Source organism: Sturnira hondurensis, unplaced genomic scaffold (genome assembly GCF_014824575.4).
Source record: "Sturnira hondurensis isolate 20B ecotype Veracruz unplaced genomic scaffold, ASM1482457v3 Scaffold0021490, whole genome shotgun sequence".
NCBI lineage: Eukaryota > Metazoa > Chordata > Mammalia > Chiroptera > Phyllostomidae > Sturnira > Sturnira hondurensis.
In genome coordinates this window covers 2,989,015-3,014,430 of record NW_028094121.1, presented here as the reverse complement: position 1 = coordinate 3,014,430, position 25,416 = coordinate 2,989,015, and the positions used below count along the sequence as shown (strand labels likewise).

General features: G+C 43.7%; 1 protein-coding gene across 2 annotated transcripts in view; it reads right to left on the bottom strand.

Moving 5' to 3' along the window:
• The window catches only part of RHBDL2 (rhomboid like 2), a 54,226-nt gene that overhangs the window by 18,845 nt on the left and 9,965 nt on the right, over positions 1-25,416 (bottom strand). For both annotated transcript variants that reach the window (XM_037032629.1, XM_037032628.1), the window contains exons 2-4: positions 11,271-11,514; positions 8,303-8,451; positions 5,294-5,406 (exon numbers count right to left, since the gene is read on the bottom strand). In XM_037032629.1, the coding sequence (XP_036888524.1) occupies positions 5,294-5,406; positions 8,303-8,451; positions 11,271-11,510 (502 nt within the window). In that variant the 5' untranslated portion in view covers positions 11,511-11,514. The remainder of the gene's footprint in view (positions 1-5,293; positions 5,407-8,302; positions 8,452-11,270; positions 11,515-25,416) is intronic.

Here is a 25,416-nt window from a genome sequence, read left to right as displayed (position 1 = left end):
TGGATGAACGTGGCTTCTTTAAATCCTTGGTTGTTGGACTCCCATACAGCTCAATTTCCTGATGGTTCTGGGTGTTATTTGTTTGGGGACCTGGTTGTAATTCTTTTTATGGTTGTACCAGGAGGTGATGAGTGTCTACCTATGCCTCCATCTCCTCCAGAAGGTCCGATACTGATTTTTGTGTGTCAATCATACATCAATAAAAGGAGTTTTTAAAAATCAAGTCTTTCTCTAACCGTTTCACATATAATTTACTTTTTGAATATTAGTAAAGAAGTTTATTCTTCAAAAAAGAAGAGGAAGAAGAAGCAGAGGGAACAGGGAGGAGGAAGGAGCAGGGGGTGGTGGCCAATAGGGAGAAGGGGAGCAAGGGGGAAGAATGGAAGAAAGAAAATAAAGGCAATGGACCCAGTCAATGAAAGGTAATGCAAAGCAATCTTGGACATTTCAACTTTTTTCTGACTACTAAAAATGGCCCGGGAATGGTATAATATGACCTAAGCTGTATTTGAGGAAGGTGATCCAGGCAGCAGGGTGAAGGATAGATAGCCCAGAACAGGGAAAAGATAGCTACCAAAAAGCTGTTGCAAAAAAATAGGCAAGGATCTGGACAGGTGATTCCTGTTTTCTCTTTCTCTGGAATTGAGGCAAAGCTGATTCCACAGGTTGAAATCAGGCTGTGGGTGAAGGGAGTGTACGTGCTGGAGCCAGGCAGGGCCTGACCGTCACAAAGGGTCAGGACAAAGGTGTGTGCAGGAATGTAAGTAGAAGGTGGAAGAATAGGATCCACAAAAGTAGGAAGGAAGGAGGTTGGGGAGCTGTCATTAAACCTTGCCCAAGTCCATCTCGTGACTGCTTACTGTTCTCCATCCCACTGTTCGAGGAGGCTGGTAAAATTTTGATTGGCAAAAAAACTGTCAAGCCTTGTCATGGATAGGATTGTGGTATGTGGAAGTCCTAACCCCCAGGACCTCAGAATGCACCTCAGAATGCAACCTTATTTAGAAATAGGATTCATGCAGATATGATTAGTTACAGTGAGGTCATATTGGAGTATGGTGGGACCCTAAACCAGTATGACTGTATCCTTATGAGAAGGGACAGGGACACATGAAGGAAGGATGCCACGTGACAATGGAGGCAGAGACTGAAGTGCTGTGGCTGCAAGGCAAGGATTGCTGAGGACCGATGGCCACCACCAGAGACTAGGGAGAGGGAAGGAAGGGTTCTCCCCGGCAGAGAGCAGAGGAGGGAGCATGGCCATCTCGATGCCTGGGTTTCAGACTTCTACTCCAGAACTGTGGGGCAGTTCGGTTCTGTTTTGCTATACATGTGTATAGGAGACGGAGGCATTTGGTAAACCTCTGTCTCTTCCTCTCAATTTCCCTAAAGCAGCTCTCTAAAAAAAAAATGTCTTTAATTAAAAGAAAAAACAACCTTTCAATGAGCAGCATTATTAAATAAGTTTCACTATTGTTTCAAATCCTGGTTAAATTTCATGACACAGAAATACAGATACTATAGCCCCCGCACCCACCCCATCTGCGGTTTCACTTTCCACAGTTTCAGTTACCCATGGCCAACTGCAGTCCTAAAATATTAAATGGGAAATTCCAGAAACAAACAATTCTTAAGTTTTAAATTGAGTGCCATTCTGTGTAACGTGATAAAAATCTCATGCCGTCCTGTTCCGTCCAGCCCAGCACATGAATCATCCCTTTGTCCAGCATCTCTCTGCACTGCAATATGACACGTCAAGGGACCATAGTCTCAAAACTTTTATCACAGTACATGCTTTTAATTGTTCTAGTTCATTATTAGTTATTGTTGTTAATATCTTACTGTGCCTAATTGATAAATTATGCTGTCATAGGTATGTATGTACAAGAGAAAACTGTGTATGTGTGTATACACATATACATATGTGTATATACACATATGTGTGTATATACATACACACGCACATATATATACTGTTTTTGGTACTATCCACTGTTTCAGGCATCCATTGGGGGTCTTGAAACCTATCCCCTGTGGATTTGGGGGGACTGCTGTATACTTTTAAATTTGGTTATTTTTCTTTTTTAAAAAAGATTTTATTTATTTTATTTTTAGAGAGAGGGGAGGGAAGGAGAAAGAGAGGGAGAGAAACGTCAGTGTGTGGTTGCTTCTCATGCAAACCATATTGGATACCTGGCCCGCAACCCAGGCATGTGCCCTGACTGGGAATCCAATTGGCGACCCTTTGGCTCACAGACCGGCACTCAATCCCCTGAGCCACACCAGCCTAAATTTAGCTAGATTTGGGGTTTTTTTCTGTAGAAGTTTTCTTCTGGTCACTGTCATAGCCAAAATGCAAAATTTTAAAGATGATGTTTAATTTAAAATGAAAGAACTGTGTCATTGGCTGAGCTTACTCCAATCATGCAAAAATATTGTATTGTAATAATTTTGGCTATTAATTCTCACCTTACCTGATGTCAATCATTAGTTCTTGCAAACTAATCAGAAAGTGTTTCCATAAATAAATTTAAAATGCACTAAAACTCTTCACTGAGAAATTTTAAAACATTAGGAAATTGTTTCTCAGCTTTTTTTTAAAGATTTTATTTATTTATCTTAAGAGAGGAAGGGAAGGAGAGAGGGAGAGAAATATCAATGTATGGTTGCTTCTCATGAGTCCTCTGCTGGGAACTGGCCTGAAACCCAGGCATGTGCCCTGACTGGGAATCGAACCGCGATCGTGTGGTTCACAGGCCTGTGCTCAATCCACTGAGCTACACCAGCCAGGGGTATTTCCCAGATTTTTAAGTGTAAACTTGTAAGAGTTGTTGCATCATTTTCAGAAGCAAAATTGCATAAACATGGAAAGATTTCCAATAACCGATTTTCAAAATACCCTTTTTATAGTAAGAGTATTTTTGGAAAAGTAGTTACATTCTTACTCCTTGGAGGGAAAAATGACATTATGTCCTTGAAGAGACACATTTAGTGTTTGTTTTTCAACATCTGTTAGATGGCTTACTACTAAAAGTCCTTTTGTTGTCACAGGAAAAAAAGCCAGAACACTAGATACCCATCTTCTTTTAAAAGTAAAATGCATAAACAATTTTTTTTATTTTTTAAATGAGCAAAAAATGAGAGGAATCACTCTGATTTCAAGACTTGCGTGGTGGCCGTGGTGGTGACTGTGCGGAGAGACAGACACATCACCCATGGAACAAAAGCCCAGAAATGGTCTCATAATGACAGCCAACTGATCAGTGACCGAGGTGCCAGCGCAATTCAATGAAAGAAGAATGGTTTTTCCCACAGATTGTCCTGGAGTGATTGGACATCCACTGCAAATAAGCAAACAAAGAGAACCCTGATCTAAACCTCCTGCCTTCTATAAAAATTACCCAGCTCCAGTGGATCACATATTTAAAGGTAAAACATACAACTGTAACTTCAGAAGATAACATAGGAGAAAATATTTAAGACCTAGGGCTTAGTGAAGAGTTCTTAGACAAAGCACAATTAATTCGTTAAACAAAAACATGATAAACTGGACTTCATCAAAATTTAAAATTTCACTTTGTGAAAGACCTTGTTAAGACAATGAAAAGACAGGCTACAGACTGAGAAAATATCTGTAAACTACATATTCAGCAAAGGACTAGGGTCTAGAATAGATAAAGAAGTCTAACAAGTCAACAGGAAAGATAAACCTAATTAGGAGGTGGGCAAAGACATGAACAGACAGTTTCTCTAATGAGGAGATATGGATGGCAAATAAGTACATGAAAAGATGTTCAACATCAGTAGCACTAGGGAAATGCCGCTGAGGACTGTGATGAGGCATAGCTACCAATTTCGGAGCAGCACAACTGAAATAAAAAACAGTGGCAACACCGAGCGCTGGTAAGAATGTGGCCAACTGACTCCCTTCTACATACTGGGAGGAATGTAAAATGAAAAAGCTATTGTGGAAAACATTTGGCTGCTTCCTGGGAAACTAAACATGCAACTGCCGTGCAACCCAGCATCTGTGCTCTTGGACACTGACCCTAGAGAAATGAAAACTCATGCTCATAAAACTGTGCTTATGCTCACAAAAACCTGTACACAAATGTCTGTAGCAGTTTGATTCGTAATTGCCAAAAACTGGAAACAACCCACATATCCCCCAGTGACTGAAGAGCAGACGGTACATCCATACCATGGACTCAGCAATAAAAATGAGTGAACTATTAATACAAGCAACGGCCTGCATAATCTCCAGAGAATTATGCTGTGTGAAGAAGACGACCAATCCCAAAATGCCGTCTACCTTATTCTTCCATTTAGATAACATTCGTGAAGTGAGAAAACTATACAGGGATGAGCAAAAGTAGGTATATGGTTGCGAGTATGTAAAATGGTTTATTCATGTATTATTATTACATTACTAGTTATTAATTATTACATTATTTGTATTACAACTATGAACCTACTTTTGCTGAACCCCTGTAGAAACAGAAAACAGATTACTGGTGCCAGGGACAAAGGAGGGAGTCAAGATGGGAGGGAAGAGAGTACAGTGGGGTGTTGGAAACGTTTTCTACCTGACTCGCAGTGTGATTGTCCTGATGGTGGTACTGCAGTACAGTTTCGCCAGCAGTTACCATTGGGGGTAGCTGGCTGAAGGGTACATGAGACCTCTAGGGTTTCAGTATTTATTTCTCACAACTAAAGTGCAAATCTGTAATTATCTCAAAATAAAAAGTTTACTTTTTAAAAAGTGTTTCCAACAGATAATGGATGGATAGGGGTTCTAACATTCTCCACCTACACTGTAATGAATCTCCTTAGGCACACACGAGTTTAGAGGTCACTGCTGCCAGCGGCTACTCAGTCGTCAGGCCCCTTTAACGATTCTCTGCACTCTTTTGAAGTTCCATTTCTGAAATGCAAATCTGATCGTGTTACTTCCCAAAATCTTTCCTCTGACACACAAGGGCTTTCATGGTCTGGCTTTCGGCCTTTGCCTAGCGTACACACCTGGGTGCCACACCGCTCACAGTGTTCGGTTGTGTAACACCTTGTCTGGCGGTGGGATTCTTGAGGACAACCACAAAGACTTATTTCTGTTTGCCTGTCTTATCTCCAATGTCTCTAATGAACTTATCTCCAGTGCTTACCAGGTTTCCTACAATGTATTAGGAGCACAACATCTTAAATAAGAAGCCCATTCTCAAAGTTTATTACCTTTGTTTTATTACCTCCTAAGAGCCCAAAGGTGTTGGTTTTGTGTTTTCCTCAGAACACTAACCTGCGATCACTCCTGCCAGGTACACCAGCCCCACTCGGAGGCCTTTGTGGACCATTTCCAAGGGAATACCCAAAACGAGCTGCATAGCAAGATTCCCCAAGATGTGCTGAATTCTGCAGAGACAAACACATGTGTCAAGTATTACGGCCGATCGAGCAGTTATTTCCTTGGGAGAAGGACAGGCATTGAGGTGTTGTCTCTAGGTGTGGACTTGCTTCATTCAAATTCCATTTTCTAATTTTTTCAGCAGGTGAAAGAGCATTTTAGGAGGATACATTTATTTTATAAGTTCTGTTTTATAACAATTACTGGTACAACATCAGAGAGCAATGAGGCTGGCCTAAGGAAAATAAGCTTTAAATCAGTTTTAGACGACAATTGGCAGCTTCTGGCAGCTTCAGCATCTGGTTTTGTTAAGGCTGCATAGTATTTAGAAAATCCTAATTCACTCAGATTGAGTTGAAATTTCAATAGGTCTCTAAACAATTTGTCCTGCTGTCTCAGAATGTTCTTTAATAAAACAGATGGCAAGAGGAACCTCATTCCCAATTTTACATTTGAAGGTTTTTTTTAAAAGCTTATGAGAATGGAAAAATAAGTTTACCTACTAACACTAGCTAAAGTTGGTACCTCCCGTGTGCTACAATTTGGCATATAACAGATTTGAGTATAGGTGTTTTTATTATACTTGTTAATAGGTAAAAATATTTTTAATAAAAGTCGTTATTTTGCTTGTCAACCCCCACAAGTATCTCTGGAGAATCTCCGAGTGTAATTGGGTAAATTCCCACATTAGAGTAATCCTCAATTTAGTTGCTATGCAGTACAGTGCTGGGTTGTTGGGGTTTTTTAAAAGAATTTAGGTTAAACTGAAAAGTTAAAAACCAAAATAGGTGTTGGACCTTCCACAAAGTACACCAGCTTTCATATTAGTTCTAGGGGTTGTGTTTTACATTACAATTTACTTAACTAATACCAGTGGACAGCAGACCACTGGGGCAGTTCTCAGGGTGCACCTGGCCCATGCACACCCAGCCACAGCTCACTGTCTGATCCATCTTCAAAGACATGTGAGAGGTAACATAATTCAGTGCAGAATTGTCTAGCAAGGACAGTTACACTCGGCTTATGCAGATCTTAGGCATAAAGGGGATTTGGAAATATGTGCACTTTGTGAATCTGAACGATGTCAAAGAAAGCCATCTCATCCTGTCCTCTGGCAACAGCTGGGAGACAAGATGACCAATAGCACAGATACCCCAACAAATCAACCCAAACTCTTTCTTCTGCTCAACATCATGAGTAAAAGTGGCAGAAAGATGAGATCCTGTCATATTCCCAAAACAGAAATACTAATTTTTTATTCCAATTTTTATCCACCCTTCAAGGGTCCACCCGGAATCCATGTCATTTGTGAAGCCATCCCCATTCTGATCTCGCCCTCTTTCGGTTTGTATTGCTGGAGCTCACCCAACGCTCATTTCCACCCCTTCCTTTCCTCCTCTAGTGAGGCTGGAAGAGCTAATGTTGACTTTCCCAACCTCTCTTAGGTGGGGACACATTGTTCTGGTCCGTGACATGCAAGTAAAAGTAGCACTGCCAGGGGACTTCAGAGTGCTTCTGTCTTGACAAAAGGGACGATGTCACGAGTATCTGGAATTACCTCTTCCCCCTTTCTGCTTCGAAGGCAGAGCCACAGCAGTGAACTTGCAGCCATCAGAGAAAGACTAAGGAAAAAGCAGAGGTACCAGCTCAGGACCAAGAGTCCTGGCTTCGTTAAACTGATGAACCAACCACCTACCTCTGGGCTCCTTATACGGGGACAAATTGACCTCCACTTTTTTAACTGCCTGTTAAATATTTTTGTTACTTGCATATAAAAGCATTCCTAATTTGTGCAACCCCATGTATGACACATTCTACATAGCCCTGCAAATTCTTTTCAAGTGCCTTAGTACATGTCAGACTCTGTAAAAATTATGTTATAACCATTGTTTGATTTAATCACAGCAACCTTATGAGGTAGGTATTGTTACTCCATTTTATAGATGTGGAAACTGAGGCACAAAGCAATTAAGTAACTACTGGATACTATAACACTCTACTGCCTTATAATACTAGTTAACTGCTCCCTCCTTGTCATTTTAAAGCCCTGGAGTGCAGAAGCCACATTTGCTCAGAACATACTTGTTAAATGAAAACCAAAGTGTGGAAATGTCCACAAAAATGGGCAGTTGATGATTTTGTCCTGACTTGTCAAGGCTCTGAGCCCTGTGTCCTGCGGTAGATGCCTGTTTACCCACAGGCCAGAGTCATCCTTCAAAGTTGAGACAACCCTTAGACAAAGTTGGCCTCATCCGAAACCCCAGGGGTCCACCAGGCAGCGGGGCCAGCAGCACGCTGTTCACTGTCTGCAGTGGACATGGTGAATTGTGGATTGTGAGCAAGGTCATAGATGGCAATTAGCATTTAAGAAACTATGAGCAAAACTAAAAGGCAGACACTGTAGCTCCTACGGCTTGTATTATTCCAGGAGGATAACAGGACTATACACTCATCAAAATGTTCATGAATTATTTTTCTACGTGTGTGGTGGGGGCAGAAACAGTGGGAATGATGTTTCATATCCTAACATTTAACAACATCAAAAAACCAGGGGAATGTACCTTTGGTTTGGTAATGATTTGGTCTCTTCTCATTAATAGTCCTATGTAGATACCAATATTAGACAATTACAATGCAACATAAAGTACAGTGGCCTGGAGTTAGCACAAATGGGTTGAGGCCTCGCTCTATAACTTAGCTGTGTGACAAGGAGCAAGTTACTACCTATCCTAAGCCCCAGACATAAAACAGCGAGAGTCACACCTGCCTCCTAAGGGTGCTGCAATGATCGTACGAGATCATGGACGGGAGATGCTTTATCAGTAACAGAGCTCTGAACAAATGTTAGGGTTACAGTCATTTATAGTCACCTCCGACAGCAGGGACTTAACTGTCATTCCTTACCCAGCATGTACCAGCATGTATGAGATAAACCTCCAGGCTTCCTCCCTCTTCATAGGATTGTAGATAAGTGGACTCTCCAAGATGCCCGTGTCCAAGGTGATCCACTGTTTATAAGGCTTCCACACAGCATAGTAAATAAACACTGCCAGCTGACGGGGAGGGGCAGACATGAGTGTTAACCATACCTGCTGCAGAGGACCCACTCAAGCCCGTGGGCACTGCCTTTGTTTCAAGTGGTTAGCTCTCAAGTAGGCCACTTCACAGCACGTGCTCAGAGGATGACAGGGACTAAATTTCCATGCCATGCACCTGGCCATTTAACTCTGGTCCTATCCTACTTCCGCCAGTGGCTAGGAGCAGCCCTAGACCAAACTGTAGAGAAGACTCTCTCTGAGCCCCTTTTCCCTCTTAGATGCCCACTGCCCTCATCTTCCTACGCCCACCATTTGGTCTTTCGTTTACAACTTAGTGTGAAGTTGAGCGCTGGCTTCCAAAGAACAGGGTAGAGAGAGGGAAAAGTAGTAACTAAGTCTACAGCAGAAGGAACAGCAAACACGACCTCAAACAAGTGATGAAGGCTAGTGTCACCAGGAATGTAACGTAGCTGTCCCCAGCTCCCTGATGATGTGATGTGATGACAAGGACATGTCACCTCTACAGTGTTGTTTCCCAAAACCCATCCCTCCAGTCTAATCATAAGAAAAATGTCAGGTAAATCTCAATTGGGGGATATTGTACAGGATACCTGACCAGTACTCCTCAAGCTATCGAAGTCACAAAAAAACAAAGACAGACTGAGAAACTGTCCAGAGCAGAGAGACAGGAGACATGACAACTAAATGCAGTGTGACACCTGGGTTCCAGGGTAAAGGAGGGACATAAAGAGATTAATGGGAAAATTACTAAAATGCAAACTAAGTCTGCAGTTTACTTAATAGTGATATACTAATGTGAGCTTCTTAGTTTTAACGAAAATACTATGGAAATATAAGATAGTAACAATTTGAGAGACTGGGTGATGGGTATACAGGAACTCTCTGTACTTTCTACAAAGCTAAAATTATTCCAAAATAAAAAGTTTATTGGAAGTAAATTTTCATTTAAAAAAGTTGATCTTTCTGTGACAGGCAATAGCTCAGCACCTGCCCCATGGCCCTCCTGTGGAAAACTACCTTGTGCATAGAACTCCCTGTCTCGGCGGTCATGTTTTATACCATGTGACCTGATCCTCTTCTTTAACAGCCCCCCCCACACACACACACACACACACCCCTGACTGGACCACGGACAGGCCAGCCAGTCTGTACACTGGAAGGATAACATGAGGTGAGGTACTGAAGAAAAGCAGAAAGAAGAATTCTGATGGCACTCTAGCTGCAGGTTGTCTCACAATAAGACCCCTTGAGAAATTTAGACCCATGTCCCCCGAACCAAACAGCCTTGACGAAAGCTTCTTCCAGCAATGGCATCTTTACACGTTAGCTTTAACTTTAAGCCACAAGAAGCTACATCCCTGTGATAGTTCATTGTATGTGTCCGCTTGGCGAGACCACAGCACCCAGATAGCTGGTCAAACGCCATTCTAGATGTGTTTGTGAAGGTGTTTTTGGTGTGATTAATGTTTCAATCAGTAGACTTTGAGTAAAGCAGATCACCCTCCATAACACGAGTGGGCCTCACACTGTCCCTTGTGGGCCTTCGTACAACAAAGGCCGGCCTCCTCTGGAAAGAGGGAGTTCTGCCAGCGGGCGGCCTTCGGGCTCCAACACCAACTCTCATCCCCAAGGTCTCCAGTCTGCGAGCCTGCTCTGTAGTCTGTGAACTTGCCAAGCTTCCACAATCGCCTGAGCCAATTCCTTAAAATGAGTTCATCTCTCTCTTTCTTTCTCTCTCTCTCTCAACATATGTGTGTGTACACAGATGACTGATTGATAGAGATAGTGTGTATGTTTATGTGTACATATCCTATTGGTTCTGTTTCTCTAAAGAACCCTGACAAATACAGTCCCTGGTAAGGAAGATGAGGCATCAGTAGGAATTAAGAGGATTACATTAGGGGCTTCCTTATGCCTCTGAAGTCCTCTGCCAATTCCTTCATGAGTCTTCATGGTGAAGGAGACAAAGCTACATTTGATGAGGTTCAGAAGAAGCCCCGTTTTGGCCCAGTCACTTCAGTCATATACCAGAGACAAGTCATTGCACAGCTATGGGCCTTGAATTCTTTTCTGGAAAACAGGGGGGCTGACTAGATGGGAGGCTGAAAACACCATACATATTGCCCATTGTAGACATCATTAGAGGATCCCATGTTTTCCCTGCTGAAATTTGGAGGCAACCACTCTTGTAACTCTTATAACTCCTACTAGCCCAATTAAAGTTGGTTCATAAGACCAGATGAATTTGCAATCCCATGATTATTTGGTTTCTAAAGCCCCCACCAGCTAAAATGAAATGAAGCCACTGAAACTGTAGTCACTGCTGGGGAGGGGACTTGTTTCAAAAATAATGCTCAACCCACCCTGGCTGGTGTGGCTCAGTGGACTGAGTGCTGGCCTGTGACCAAAAGGTCGTTGGTTCGATTCCCAGTCAAGGCACATGTCTGGGTTGTAGGCCAGGTCCCCGTGGGGCCATGTGAGAAGCAACCACACATTGATGTTTCTCTCCCTCTCTTTCTCCTTCCCTTTCTCCTTCCCTTTCCCTCTCTCTAAAAGAAAATGAATAAAATCTTTAAAATAAAATAAGAAAAAGAATGCTCAACCCTTGGCTGAAAGTGCCTGGGTACATAGGAAAACTTGGGAAGAGAGCTCCGGAGAGGGTGAGGTGGAGCCCCGCGTGTGCTGTACTTGCCACCACCCACCTCTCTTCTTTATGTTCCCAGTCCCTGATCCAGCTCTGATCTAAACCTCCAGCTTGTTTGCGATTCCCCAGTGGTTCTTGCACTGGTGCTCACCACCCCGTGTATATTTACCTCAGCAAGACTGATGGAGATGATGAATACGGGGGGTGGGAGGCAGTTGGCTCTCTCCAAGTAAGTTCTTTGGGCATTTTTAGGAAGCATCCATTTTGAGACCATCTTGTGAACCTTTTTATTCTTGAAGGGATCTTCACCTTCCCCATCCTCTCTCATTTCCTCCTCTTCCTCCAGCGCTTCTTCCATGTCTCTACCCACATTCTCAATCTTCATCTCCAAACCATGAGTAGCAGCCATTGTCCTGCACCAGAAAGGGACATGAATGTCAGGGGAAAACATGACCCTACAGTCTTCCTGGTCCTTTCCTGGCTTCTCTGGCATGACCTTTGGTTTCCAAAGCCTTTCCTGTATGTTAATAGAAGGCAAGTGAAGACCTGGTGTCCCAATACTCATAATACCCATGCCCTCATCACCATTGTGTAATTGTGACAAAGTACTAGAGTCTCCCCAAGTGAGTGGGAGGACTCTCAAAAGTCACTTTGGGTTTCATCTACTGCCACCACCCAAGGGGTGGGCTAGAGCCTTGTGCTACCTGTACACCCCGTCCTTCCCCTCTGCCATGGACGTTCAAGTCAACCGTTAGCTTTGTCCTGAAGGTACTGTGTCTCAGAGACCAAACCATGCACAATACGTCACTGAACTCAGTTTTGTCTTAACTGAGCAAGCTCCTTTCCCCTCTTAGTTTCATCTTGCTCTATTCTCATGTTTCTTTTCTTTTTTTAAGATTTTACTCACTCATTTTTAGAGAGGAGAAAGAGAGGGAAAGAAACATCAGTGTGTGGTTGCTTCTCACGTACCCTTACTAGGGACCTTGCTAGCAACCCAGGTGTGTGCCCTGACTAGGGACAGAACCAGCGACCCTTTGGTTCACAGGCCGGCAAGGCACTCAGTCCACTGAGCCACATCAGCCAGGGTTACTCCCAGGTTTCTGATTCAGAATCAAAAGTCATTTGTTGAGCATCTGCTGTGTATGAGCTGAGGACTGTCTCATCTATTGACTCATGAGATCCCCACAACCCCAGGAGGTTGTCACCCCATTTACAGATAAAAGACTGAGTTTCCCACCCACCCACCTCCGCAAAACAGCATAACTTTGATAAGATTCAAACTTACATCTTCTATTTCTGCCTTAGCAGTGTCCTTCCTAAGTTACCACAACTGCCCATTCTGTAGCACACTTGAGTTAACAGGGCCATTCCTTACTGGGTCTTCAGATGCATCATCAACACCCTTGGTAAAACACATCTTCCCAACAACTCTCTGACACGCAAATCCCTTAGCTGAGTGTCTACTAATTTCTACATCCAGGATTCCCTTGAACTCAATCCTTAACATTTATCATTCGGACAATTATTCAACAAACATCGATTGAAAACCTACTATGTTTCGGGCCACCAACCCTATCCCAAAATGTTTCCAGTGTGATAGAGGGAACAGAGGTCAATGACAATCACACAGATAATTGTATCATTACAACTGCGTCAGTAATGCCAAGCAGATGCCAGGATCCCTGACCGCACACCTGTAACAGAGAGGCTTTGCCTGCACACCCTCCCCTCTTCCTGTGCCCTGGTGCCATCTGCTTGTCCTTCTTTTGGTTTGGGTCTGTTACTTTCCACCCCCGGTTAAACAGCTTAAGTCACTCAATCAAATGTTTCATGGTCAAAATAAAGCAAGGAGTGAGGGCAGGGCTCAAATATGTTAAAAGAAAGAAATCATGTTGCAAACTAGCACATAGTGATGATCTAATGTTTGTAAGAAGTAATATACTAACACACAGCCAGGAAGAAATCTGGAGAATTAACCATAATTATATCTGCATGGTGGGATTTCCTGGAGTTTGCCCTCTGTGTAGGAGTGGTCCCAGATTTGGAGGAGCCTAAAGCTTGAATGATGTGGGGGGGGGGGGGTGGTTTCTATAGGAAAAAATTATATAAATTAAAGTTGCAAAATAAAAAAAATTTACAAATGTAGATACATGGCCTTAGAAGGAATCCAGGTGAGAGGTATGAAACTTGCGCTTTATTAGTTGCACAAATAATCCATTTCTGTGTCTATTTTTAAGTACATATTACTATTTTAATTTTTTAAGTCAAAATTTTTGAAGGTTTTATTTATTTATTTTTAGAGAGAGGGGAAGGGAAGGAGAGAGGGAGAGATATCAATGTGTGGTTGCTCTAACATGCCCCCAGCTGGGAAGTAGGCCCCCAACCTAGGCATATGCCCTGACTGGGAATCGAACCAGTGACCCTTTGGTTTGCAGGCCCACACTCAACCTACTGAGCTACACCAGCCAGGGCCATATTACTATTTTAATTTTAAAAACCTAATAAAGCTGTACCTATGAGACCTTTTCTTGACCCCTAAGTCCCAACTACTATACTATGTCTCCCTCCCCCTTTGTAGCCCAGTGCCCTGAAGGATGGGTTTGTGCCCACTAACCATCTTGTCCCCTGGATCCCCCATCGAAACTGCTCTCATGAGTTACGTCCTTCAAACACATCCTCTTCAGTAGCGATGTGGGGGTCCTAAGGGTGTGTGTATGCAGAACCCCCTTGGCATTTCAAAGCATATCCCCATGCACAATCTTACGTACTCCTCAGAACAATCTGTGAAAATAAAGAGAAGGCAAGCAGCATGTTCCCAGTTTTCTCTGGGTCTTCAGCCTCGCCAACAGGATGTCTCTGCTGGAATCCCCTCATCCCCACCTTTCATCCGAACCACATTCCATTCGCTGACTGCCGGCTCCCTCTCCCCAGCCGTCGGCATGCCTCTGTGCACTTCAACAACAACACTCTCTTCCTGCCGCTGGGCTCCTCTCACTAGATGAAGACGGGCACAGCAGCAAGGTCACAAGAAGACAGGAACACAGGCTTTGTTGCAGGCCAGGACTAGGGAACAGCAGGTCTTATTTTCCTTTGCAGCCCCAGCCAGTAGCCCTGGGCCTGGTACCACAGGCCACTGACTGGTGGTTGCCAGGGCCTGGGAGAGCAGGAGTGGGGAGTTGGTGTTTAACGGGTACCAACTGTCAGTTTGGGAAGATGAAAAAGTTCTGGAGATGGATGGAGGTGATGGCTGCACAGTGTAAATGTAGTTAATGTCTCTGAACTGGCTATTTAAAAATGGTTAGAGTGGTAAATTTTATGTTACAGATATTTTACCACACATGAAAACTAAACAGTAATACAAATTTTAAAAGTCGTTATGAGGACTAGATAAAATAGAGCGTTTCTCACCAGTCTGTACTTTAAATAGCATCTTACACTACTGATATTTTCAGCTTAGTCTGATGCTTCTAAACTCCCTAAAGGGCCCCAAAGTAGTTTCAACTATAATACTTTTTAAAGCATGAGCAGTGGAGCCAGATGACTGAGATTAAAACACAGCTCTACTACATACTACCTGTAAGTAATCTAAATTCTCTGAGTTGCAAATGACACTTTTTTAAAAAAATGTAACTTTTTTTTAGAGAGCAAGAGGAAGGGAAAGAGGGAGAAGAGAGAGAAACTTTTATTGTCCCACTTATTCATCCCTTCATCGGTTGATTCTTGCGTGCGCCCTGACCGGGGATCAAACCTGCCACCTTCGTGTATGGGGACAACACTCTAACCAGCTTAGCTATTATGACAGGTCTCAAATTACATTTTTTAAAATATATTTTTAAATATTTTATTTATTTATTTTTAGAGAGTGCGGAAGGGAAGGAGAAAGAGTAAAGAGAAACATCAATGTGTGGTTGCCTTTCCCGTGTCCCTTACTGGGACCTGGCCTGCAACCCAGGCATGTGCCCCAACTGGGAATCGAACCAGCAACCCTTTGCTTCACAGGCCCATGCTCAATCCACTGAGCTACACCAGCCAGGGCTCAAATTACATTTTTTAAAATTGTGGTTAAATACACATAACATAATATTTACCATTTTAACCATTTTAAACTGTACTGTGAACAGAGTTGCTATGAACATCCCTGTACAAGGTTTTTTTTTTTACATCTATTTTCAATTCTTTGGGCATATAACTAGGAGTGGAATTGCTGGGTCATGTGGTAATTTTATGTTTAACTTATGAGGAAAGCCTTGGGTTGGATTCCATTTTAAAGTGGAGATGATAATAGCACTTACCTCATAGCATTGTTGGGAGGATTTTTGAGATAATGCATGTAAAACACTAGAATAATAGTATTTGGCATGTGGTAAACACTCCATAATTGTTACTTATTATTGGCTATGAGTGAATGGGTGGGTGTGTGGATGGGTGAATGACTGGAGATCCAGTCAATTGTATTTCATTAAGCAAGGTTCCACATTACAATAGGTTATATTCAATAAATTGGGGAAGAAGAGAATTCCCCTTTTGTTTTGATTTTTCCCAGCAACTCTTTTGAAACAAAAAAGAGAAGACTTCTTCCCTCCCCATATCTTCGACCCTTCCACTCACCCAGCCTTGCAGGGTCAGACAGTACATCCATAGACCCAACTATTTTATTAATTTTCCTTGAATATTAATGATCATTTCTAGTTTATTGTCACTTCTCCTGATTGGCAAGACACAGTGAGGGTTCAAGATTAGCAGTTTTATTTTTTTTATAAAGATGTTATTTATTTATTTTTAAAGAGAAGGGAAACGAGGGAGAAAGGGTGAAAAACACCAATGTGAGAGAGAAACATCGATCAGTTGCCTTTTGGATGTGCCCCGATCAGGGATGGAACCTGCAACCCAGGCATGTGCCCTGACTGGGAACTGAACCAATGACCTTTGGCTCTGCAGGCGGATGCCCAACCAACTGAGCCACACTGGTCAGGGCAAGTATTATCGGTTTCAACCACACATGTTAAAGGATTTTAAAAAATAAGTCCAAATAGGGATGATTCACATTGTATTAATAAGCTCCACTGTAAATTTAAGCACCACACATGATCATGGTATGAGGAAATAAAATTCCACATTATTAACAATGTAACCTGACGTCTATAAAAGAAGCTAGAAAAATGGGGATTACAAGCCCTGGCTGGTGTAGCTCAGTGGATTGAGTGCGGGCCTGCGAATCACACGATCACGGTTCGATTCCCAGTCAGGGCACATGCCTGGGTTGCAGGTCAGTTCGGATGAATGAGAGGTAACCATATATTGATATTTCTCTCTCTCTCTCTCTCTCCCTCTCTCTCCTTCCCTTCCCCTCTAAGGTAAATAAATAAGAAGAATTTTAAAAATTAAAAAAAAATAATTAATTTTTAAAAAAAAGAAAAATGAGGATTACATTCCCCCTCCCCCACCACAATTTTCTCTTTTCTGCAGATTACAAATTTTCCAGAAATTCGACAACTTCAGGCCCACCATGGTAGGTATTTTAGTGAAATATCTTTCCTGGGTTGCAAAGATGCCTGACCCATTGGGTTTCACCAGGACTCCCTGCGCGTCCGCCTTCTTCCTTGGCATCTGCGGTGACAGGATCTGATGTGGAGGCCTCGCTACCTGGGGCTCTAGCAACAGGTGGACGCACCTGTCGTGACTGCAGCATTTTGCTGTCACCTCTGTCCTCAATCGCTATCACGTTCTGGCTTCCGTACCTGTCTGCGTGCCCTGCTTCGCCGAATCTCCAACATCTGGTCCTGGATGCTCACAGGTGCTGCTTCCAGTCCCTCACATGCCCCAACCTCCCCACTCCTGTTTGCTTTCTGCTCCCACACTTGAATGTCTGAGCACCGTCCACCTCCTTGGAAACAACTAATCAGCTGACAGTGATGAGAAAGACTGAGCCGTGCTGACCCATAGGCGGCTGTGTGGACGTGGGGCGTGGTTATGGGGTGTAAATTGATGCAGCCTTTGGGGAAAGCAAGGGGCAGTATCTGTGAATTATGAAGAGTGGATCCATCCTACACCCAGAAATATACCCTACAAATGAATCTGAGCAAGTACACAAAGCTGTCTCTTAAAGATATTCTGTGTAGCACTGTTTATAGTGGTGAAAAATTACAAAGAACCTGAATGTACTTTCAGGGTGGTTGCATTTCTGAGTTCTGATCCTTAGGTAGTTCTTCCTTATACTGTGCTGAAATCTATTCACCAGCACTCTGCTCCTGGGTCCAAGGTTCTCCTCCCTACGGTCTCACAAAGCAAGTCTAACCTGAGGTCATGTTATTCATTTTGTCCCTGCATGGGTGTAACCTCTGTAGGTCAAAGTCAGGCTAGAATATCTGGGAGAAGACTTTAGATTAGGAGAATTTTTAGAAGTCCAATTGAACAGCAGTCTCAAAACAAGCCAGCCATGATGACAACACATTATAGACTCGCATAGTTACCCAGGGATCCACAGGTATCAAATTATTTACTTGGCCACTCTCGTCGCAGTGTTACTCACTGAGTGGAATTACTTACTGCACTGACTGCTTTCTCACTCACTAAGCAAAGATTGTGCAGGTTCCTGGGACTTTCTTTAGTGTTGGCTTGATGTCATGCTTCACCTTTTCTCTACAGCAAATGGCAGCCCACTCTAACTTGAAATCACACACATACCTTGCAAAAACGCTGTAAATTATATAAATATCCAGGCACTATGCTATATACAAATTAATAATGTCAACTGTATTTGAAAAAATAAAAAATTAAAAACAAAAATAAAATTTAAAAATACAAAATCACACACACATATTAAAACGTTCTCGTCCTATTGAGAGGGAACAACGGGGGTAGATTGTTAGTGTGGACGAAAAGAGCACATACTAAGCCTGATGAGCTCAGAGGAGGTCTTCATGTTGGCGTTACAAACTCAGAGACCAAAAGTAACCACACAGGATGGTCTAAACATAAAAATTCCTAACTAAAACCAGGTCATGACAGTAGTCACATCCTAGACCTGTAACTTCCTTGACAAAGGTCAGTCTTTACCTTCAGTGAGCCTGTCTGTTGTCTTTTTGGATATAAAATAGCATACCTTTGAAATATCAGAGTAATCCCTTTTCCCAGGCCCCTCAGAGTACACCCACCCCACCAGAGAACCAGACCACCGAACCTCTCATTTTTATCTCATTCCCCACGTACCATCTCTCTGTGCTCTAAATGGAATTAACTTTCCTGTACCCACCAATGTAAAAGCCCAGCATTTGTTTATTTTGGCCAAATGCAGGCCCTGTTTCTATTCTCGTCCACAGCAGCGCTCACCGTGCTGTAAACATTGAGAGGAAGGAGGCTGGAAACAAGCGCCATAAATGTCTCCTGCCCTTAATGAGTATCTTAGATTGCTAATCCAGAAAAAAATACAAGCCTCTTAAATGTATCATTTTGGATGTTGTCAGACAGAGAGGTGTTAACCCCAGAGATTTCCCCATTTGCTTTCTCCCACCCCCTTAATCCGCCACCAATGAATGTCATGTAACCTCCTTTATATCTCCTCTTTTAACTCTAATATATAAAATAAGCTGCCAAATTGCCACTCTCCAGAGCATTTTCTCAATTTATTGAGATTTTGCTTCCTAGAAATTGTCATCAGTTTGGTTCAAATAAAATCTTAAGAATTTTCCACAGGTTTGGATATTTCTTATGTCGACGTTAGAGAGAATGTCTCTGGAGAAGTATAAAAGACTCATAGCCTTCTGGTTCCAAGTGGAGATGTTCCCCCTGCACCCCAAGAACCAAAGACCTTCCTTTCATGGCCAGCAAGTACTCTTCAAAAGAGGAAAAGTAGAAAGAACTTCCCTGCTTCCTGACCTTACCTGGTAGCAGCATTGCTTGTATTATGAATCACGGAGTAGGTGTGTTGGCCAAGGATTAGAAAGGGCAGGGCTGTGCTCATTTACCCAGAATAGTAGCCTGCCTTTTTCCATTTTTTTATTTGAATTTATTGGTGTGACACTGGTGTGCAAAGCCGTACAGATTTTGCATGTACAACCCAGTAACATCATCTGCACACTGCACTGGCCGCTCACCGTCCCTGCAAAGGCTCTTTCCATCCCCATTTCCACCCCCTCTGCCCCTCCGTCCAACTCCACCCAGTCCCCACCCCCTTTCCATCTGGCCGTCAACACACTGTTGTCTGCCTTAACGAACAATCTGTAGAATTACCAATTTCCATAAGGAGCTCCACACAGGAGGCCCTTGACATCAGCAGGGGATTTTTCCACAGACCCTGCAGGTGTCCTCATTCACTGTAATGCCACACAGTGTCCCCCAAACTTACGCTGTAAAGTGGAGCCAGAGGGTGTTCAGTGATTTCATTTCAGACCCTTAATGACTCTATAACTGCAAAAGTAAAGTTATTTATAAAATCTGTCGGGTGAGGGGTATCAGCCATGTTCAACTCTGCACCTGAGTTCCCAAAAAAGAAAAGAAAAAAGAAAACTTGGTTTGTCAGTGGTACTTCTTTTCAGCTTCTGTGAAGTTTAATCTCTCAAAGAGTAGTTTCCGTGCTAGCTGAAAAACTTACTAAAATCACTTCCCAAAGCATTTGTCCTGGTATCTGTGAGATACGGGTGGTGGGTCACTGGACCGCAGAGATCCTACACACCATCCAACTTGACATTCCGTACCAATGTATCTAAAACTCCTCTTTGTGGGAAAAAAAGTCACTTTCTCAGGCCTCTTCACTTTGTTTCCATGTTTAGCACTGGCACTATCAAGTGGTCTGTTTTTCTGCATCTCCTGTACTCCTCCAACAAGAAACAAAGACTTTAGTCACGTGTGCATGTTACGTAAAGGCAGCATCACTGGTGGAGAATAAATAGTATAGTCACATGAGAGGTCAAGGCGGAACAGTAGGTCTGGCTCACTGTTATTTCCTTTTTTTAATTAATTTATTTCTTTTTAGACAGAGGGGAAGGGAGGGAGAAAGAGAGGGAGAGAAACATCAATGTGTGGTTGCCTCTCACATGCCCCCTACTGGGGACCTGGCTTGCAACCTAGGCATGTGCCCTGACTGGGAATCAAACCTGTGACTCTTTGGTTTGTAGGCCAGCGCTCAATCCACTGAGCCATACCAGCTAGGACCAGCCATAACCATATTTCAATTTATTCATTTATAATAGGCCATTGTAATGAAATACAAAAACTGTAAGTGATGGATCTGCACATGTGGAGGACTTCCGGTGCATTGTTTTAACAACACTTACGTAGTGAACATTAGTCAGTTTTCTTGGGGAATTCCTCATCTGATGAATCTTGGTGGGCAGCAGGGACCACTTCCTACTACAGAAGCCCAGGCTAAAAATACTCACTTTTTCCAGTCCTTAGCAACTAAGACTAAGGTACATGACATAGATTTGACCCATCAGCTGCATTTGCTCAGGATACTTCGGGCCAGAGCTGGGGGTGGGGAAAATTCCTTATGGCAGTGGCAGCACTATCTGGTGTCCAGTGCTAGTCGTACCTTTGACAAAGGCGGCAGTAACGTGCATACAGCAGAGACAACGAGGCTCAAGTCCCCCCTAACTCTGAGAGACGGTGCGCTCACAGCCACCGTGAACCATCCGCACCAGACCAGAAGTTCCCCAAACTGGCCGTACCTGAGCACCAGCCCCGGCACTTGCTTTTCATACAGACCCCTGGGTCCATCCTGAAGAACCTAATTTAACAGATTCGGCAGGTCTCTGACAAGTACACCAGTGAAGTGGAGGCAGCAGCCCCTTTGAGAATCCCACGCTTGGGCTCTCCAAGGGCCATTCCATCCCACATGTCTGTGATCTTCTAATGGAAGGCAGAGATGGTTTCATGACTGTATTCCTCGTGCCCCAAAAGTTTCTGGCACATAGGAGGTGCTCAGAAAATACTTGTATCTAAGTAAAGGGTGAACAGAAACTCCCTGCAAGTTTTCAGTAAACCTAAAATTATTCCAAAACAAATAGTTTATTGAAAAGAATACTGGAAAGGAAGGAAGAAAGGAGGAAAGTAGGTAAGGAGAAAAAGAGGGAGGAGGAAAGGTAAGAAGGTATAAAAGAAGGAAGAAAGAGGGAAGGAGGGAAGGATGAAGGATGAAGGATGGGAGGAGGGGGACAAGGAATTTTACGTGCATCACCTGAACTAAGCCTATATCACTGTGTGTTGAAAAGCACCTCCCATCTCGCTTTTCCTCTGCGCACACCCCCCACCCCATCCCACCACATTATTACTCTGCCGCCACGGGCTGCGAGAGGAGACCTGTGGAGCCACCGTGCTGCAATGGCTGCAGAAGGGCCTGTGGCCTTTCTGTGAGGGGCACTGTTCCTTGTGCTTGGCACTGCAAAGACCCGAGTCTTACTCCCAGCATCCACACCTAATTTCACTGGCCCTCCGTTTGCTCAGCTGTGACAGAGCTCCTCTGTCCCCTGCATATCTTACAGAATTATTATAAGGATCAAATGAAATAAGAGCTGTCACATTACTGAGCACCGTGTGCCGGGTTCCATACTAAACACTTTATGGGCAGTCTCTTTGTTAATTTTCACAACCACCTTGTACAATAGGATAACAACACCTCTCTCTTATGGATAACAAAACTCAGGCATCCAGGAAACTTGATCAAGGTCATACAGCCAGTGAGGGGAGGGCTGGGGGACGAGCCCAGGGTGTCCAACTCCGAGAACCGAAGTGTTCTCTGCCCTGTGACTTCAACACACCCAGCGTCACAGAAGTGTACATCGCTATTTTGATTATTTCCACCCCTTCCTTCCCTCTACCCTAATCTCCCTCTTCACCTTCCAGCTCCCCAAACAGAACAGACTAGACCCTGGGAGCTCCCAAATGGGGGCTGCCAAAGAACTGGCAGGACTCCAGCCCTGAGGACGGGACTGGGAATCCCCGCCACTCCTGTCGCTGCCACAGGGAGTCAGCGTGGACACAGGCATCCAGGAAAGGAAAGGGTTTGCCTGTCTGAGAAGCCAGAGGGCTAAGCCAGGCTCACCTTCCTTTCTTCGCCTCACCCAGGGGAGGCCACAACTCCTCTTTGACAGAAGAGAGTTCAGATCATTTGCTTGCGTTTCTTTCCTAGCTGCATTCAAACAAGTGGGTTCTAAATGTCTGAATTGTCTTTTTAAACTGCTGGCCCCACCCATTCACTGGTACCAGGCAGGCTCCTGCCGAGGCTGTGTGCAGCCTTGATGTGGCTGGCCGGCAGGCTATGCGGGGCAGCAGGCTATGCTGGGTGTACCCAATTGCTGCCCAGCTGGGCCTGGCCAGGAGGCTTTTGGTGATGTTGCTAGGCAACCTGAGTAATTGGAGAAGCCACAGATTGGGCTACTGGGCCACAAAGATTAACAGTGTCCTTCGTCATACTGCAAACCATCATTATGCCCAATTCCAGAGGCCTGTAGCAATCTCTGTGGTTATGACCTGAAAGAGTGCCTTTTTAGCTACAGAAATTGAGAGCCAGCTTTTCAATATTATGGGTTTGTGGCTGTGGTTGTTTCTTTTTGCTACATCTCTGAAGATACACTTGGAATAAATATGCAAAAGATTTAAAAAAAAAATACCCTTTTCCCCAAAAGCTGTTCTTCTTCCTGAAGCAAAGCACTCTTGTTCTCAATTGTGAGGGCAACCTAGGTAGGGATACTCTGCTCCCTAAGGTCTCCGCATGCCCACTGCATGTTAAAAGCTTCTTCCTTGGAATCCCACAACTGTGTCATGGTTCAGGGTTGGGGACCAGGGCCTTGGTCATGTCTTTGTGTCCTTCTCATTCCAAGAAAATCATGATGCCTCCCTTTCCCGGTCTCCAGAACCACTTTTACTTATCCTATTTTAATGGCTCCGCCCAGGTGCCCTGTGAAGAAGACATCATCATTATTCCTAGTTTATAGAGGAACAACTAAGGCCAGAGAAGGCACCCATGATTACATACCAAGTCACAGCAAAGCTGCGGCACCAACCCATTTTTCTGAGGCCAGACCCTGGGCTCTCCACCATACCAGAATGCCTCTGCACAGAGCTATTTAAGATGTTACATATGTTTTTGTACCCTATTGGAATATGAAAAATAGTAATAATAATACACACTTGTGAAGAGACACAGAATTTCACCCTATATCTTATAATATCCTCAATTCATCATGCATATTGATGAGGGTCAGTCTTTCAAAGCTGCTTCATGTACACTGAGGAAAACAGTCTGCAAGAATTCCCAAGGGTGGACACATTATTTAACTAGTTTAACAGATAGAGCACAACAGAGCATGGGGCTGAAGGAAGACCCCAACCCTGAGCCACCTCCTTAATTCAGTAAGTTAACTTTACTTGATAGCATTATGACACTATATCGGTCTCTTAAGGAAGGAGGCAGAATCATTGCTTTCATTACATATTGTATGTATAGGTATTTTTCAAAAAGACTTTCACTGCTTCATCCACAATGTTTCTTAAATGGAGGTGCATTGACAGTGACCAACTGTGCTGGTTTGCATGGGGCTAGGGATTTCTTGGGATGTGGGACTTGGGCAAACTGAGGACAGTTGGTCACCCTATCACTGACCCCCTACCTCAGAATCATCAGAGGACGTCAGGTGAAGATGGCCGGTTCCAGTCCTAGGGCAGTGGTCCTTAACCGTGGCTACACATCAGAACTGTCCCAGGAAACTGTAAAAAGCACTGTTGCCTGAGCTTGGCCCAGATCAATGGAATCAGAGCCTCTGGGCTGGGGCTGGGGCACTGGTGGTTTTCACTGGCAACCAAGACTAAAAGCTCCTGCCCCGGAGATTTGGATCTAGAGGGTCTAGGCTAGGGTCTTGCTCAGGAATCTACATGCTTTTTCAACAACACCCCAGGGGATTCTTACGTATACCACAGTCATAACCAGTGCTGTGTGCACTCCTTGGACAAGCACACCTGGAATGCCTCATATATGACAGGCTCTAGAAATGCAAAGAAAAAACAAACAGAAGAAAACCTCCTGTTCCCCAGGCCCTCCCTGTGCAGTGGGGTATAGAGACCTATAAACTGTCTCAACACTGTACGCTGTGATTTTAAATTTAAAAGTGGGTCAGCATCATCAGGGTGGTTGTGGTTACTCAGTTTCCAGAAGCCTTGTGTGGTAGATTAAAGATGGAGCATGTGATTTTCCACTCCTTCCACCGAGAGGTGGGGTTCGCTCCTCCTCTCCTTGAATCTGGGCCAGTCCTGTGACTGGTTTTGACCAATAATTCGTGGCAGAAGTAGTGCTGGATACCTCTCAAGGTCGGGTCTTAAGAGATCTGTAGCCCTCACTTTTGTCCCTCTTGGAATGCTCCCTCTGTGAGGCCTGACACCATATAAAAGAGGTTGACTACCCTGCCCTGTCTGGGTGGCTCAGTTGATTGAACATCGTCCTGCAAACTGAAAGGTTGCCAGTTCAATTTCTTGCCAGGGCACATACTGGGTTGCAGGTTCAATTCCCTGTTGGGGTACATACGAGAGGCAATCAATCAATGCTTCTCTCCCTCTCTTTCTTCCTCCTTTCCCTTCTCTCTAAAAAAATAAATAAATAAAATCTTCTTTTTTTAAAGATTATTTATTTATTTATTTTTAGAGAAAGAGGAAAGAAGGAAGAGAGGGAGAGAAACATCAAGGTGTGATTGCCTCTCACGTGCCTCCCCCCACACAGTGGGGGCCTGGGCTGAAGCCCAGGTATGTACCCTGACTGGGAATTGAACCGGTGACCCTTTGGTTCACAAGCTGACACTCAGTCCTCTTAGACACACTAGCCAAGGCTAAATAAAAAAAATCTTTTTTTTTCTTTTTTTAATATTTTATTGATTATACCATTACAGTTGTTCTATTCCCCCTCTTCATTCCCCTCCACCCTGCACACCCCCTCCCCCACCATTCTCCCCCCGTTAGTTTATAACCACGTGTCTCAAGTTCTTTAGATTCTATATTTCCCCTACTATTCTTGCCCTCCCCCCATCTATTTTCTACCTACTCTCTATGCTATTTTCTGTACCTTCTCCCCCCTTCTCCTCCTCCCACTCCCCTGTTGCTAACCCTCCATGTGTTCTTCATTTCTATGGTTTCACTCCTGATGTAGCTGCCCTCTTGGTTTGCTTTTGTTTTAGGTGTGGTTGTTAATAATTGTGAGTTTGCTGTCTTTTCACTGTTCATATTTTTCATCTTCTTTTTCTTAAATAAGTCCCTTTAGCATTTCATATAATAAGGGCTTGGTGATGATGAACTCCTTGAACTTGACCTTATCTGAGAAGCACTTTATCTGTCCT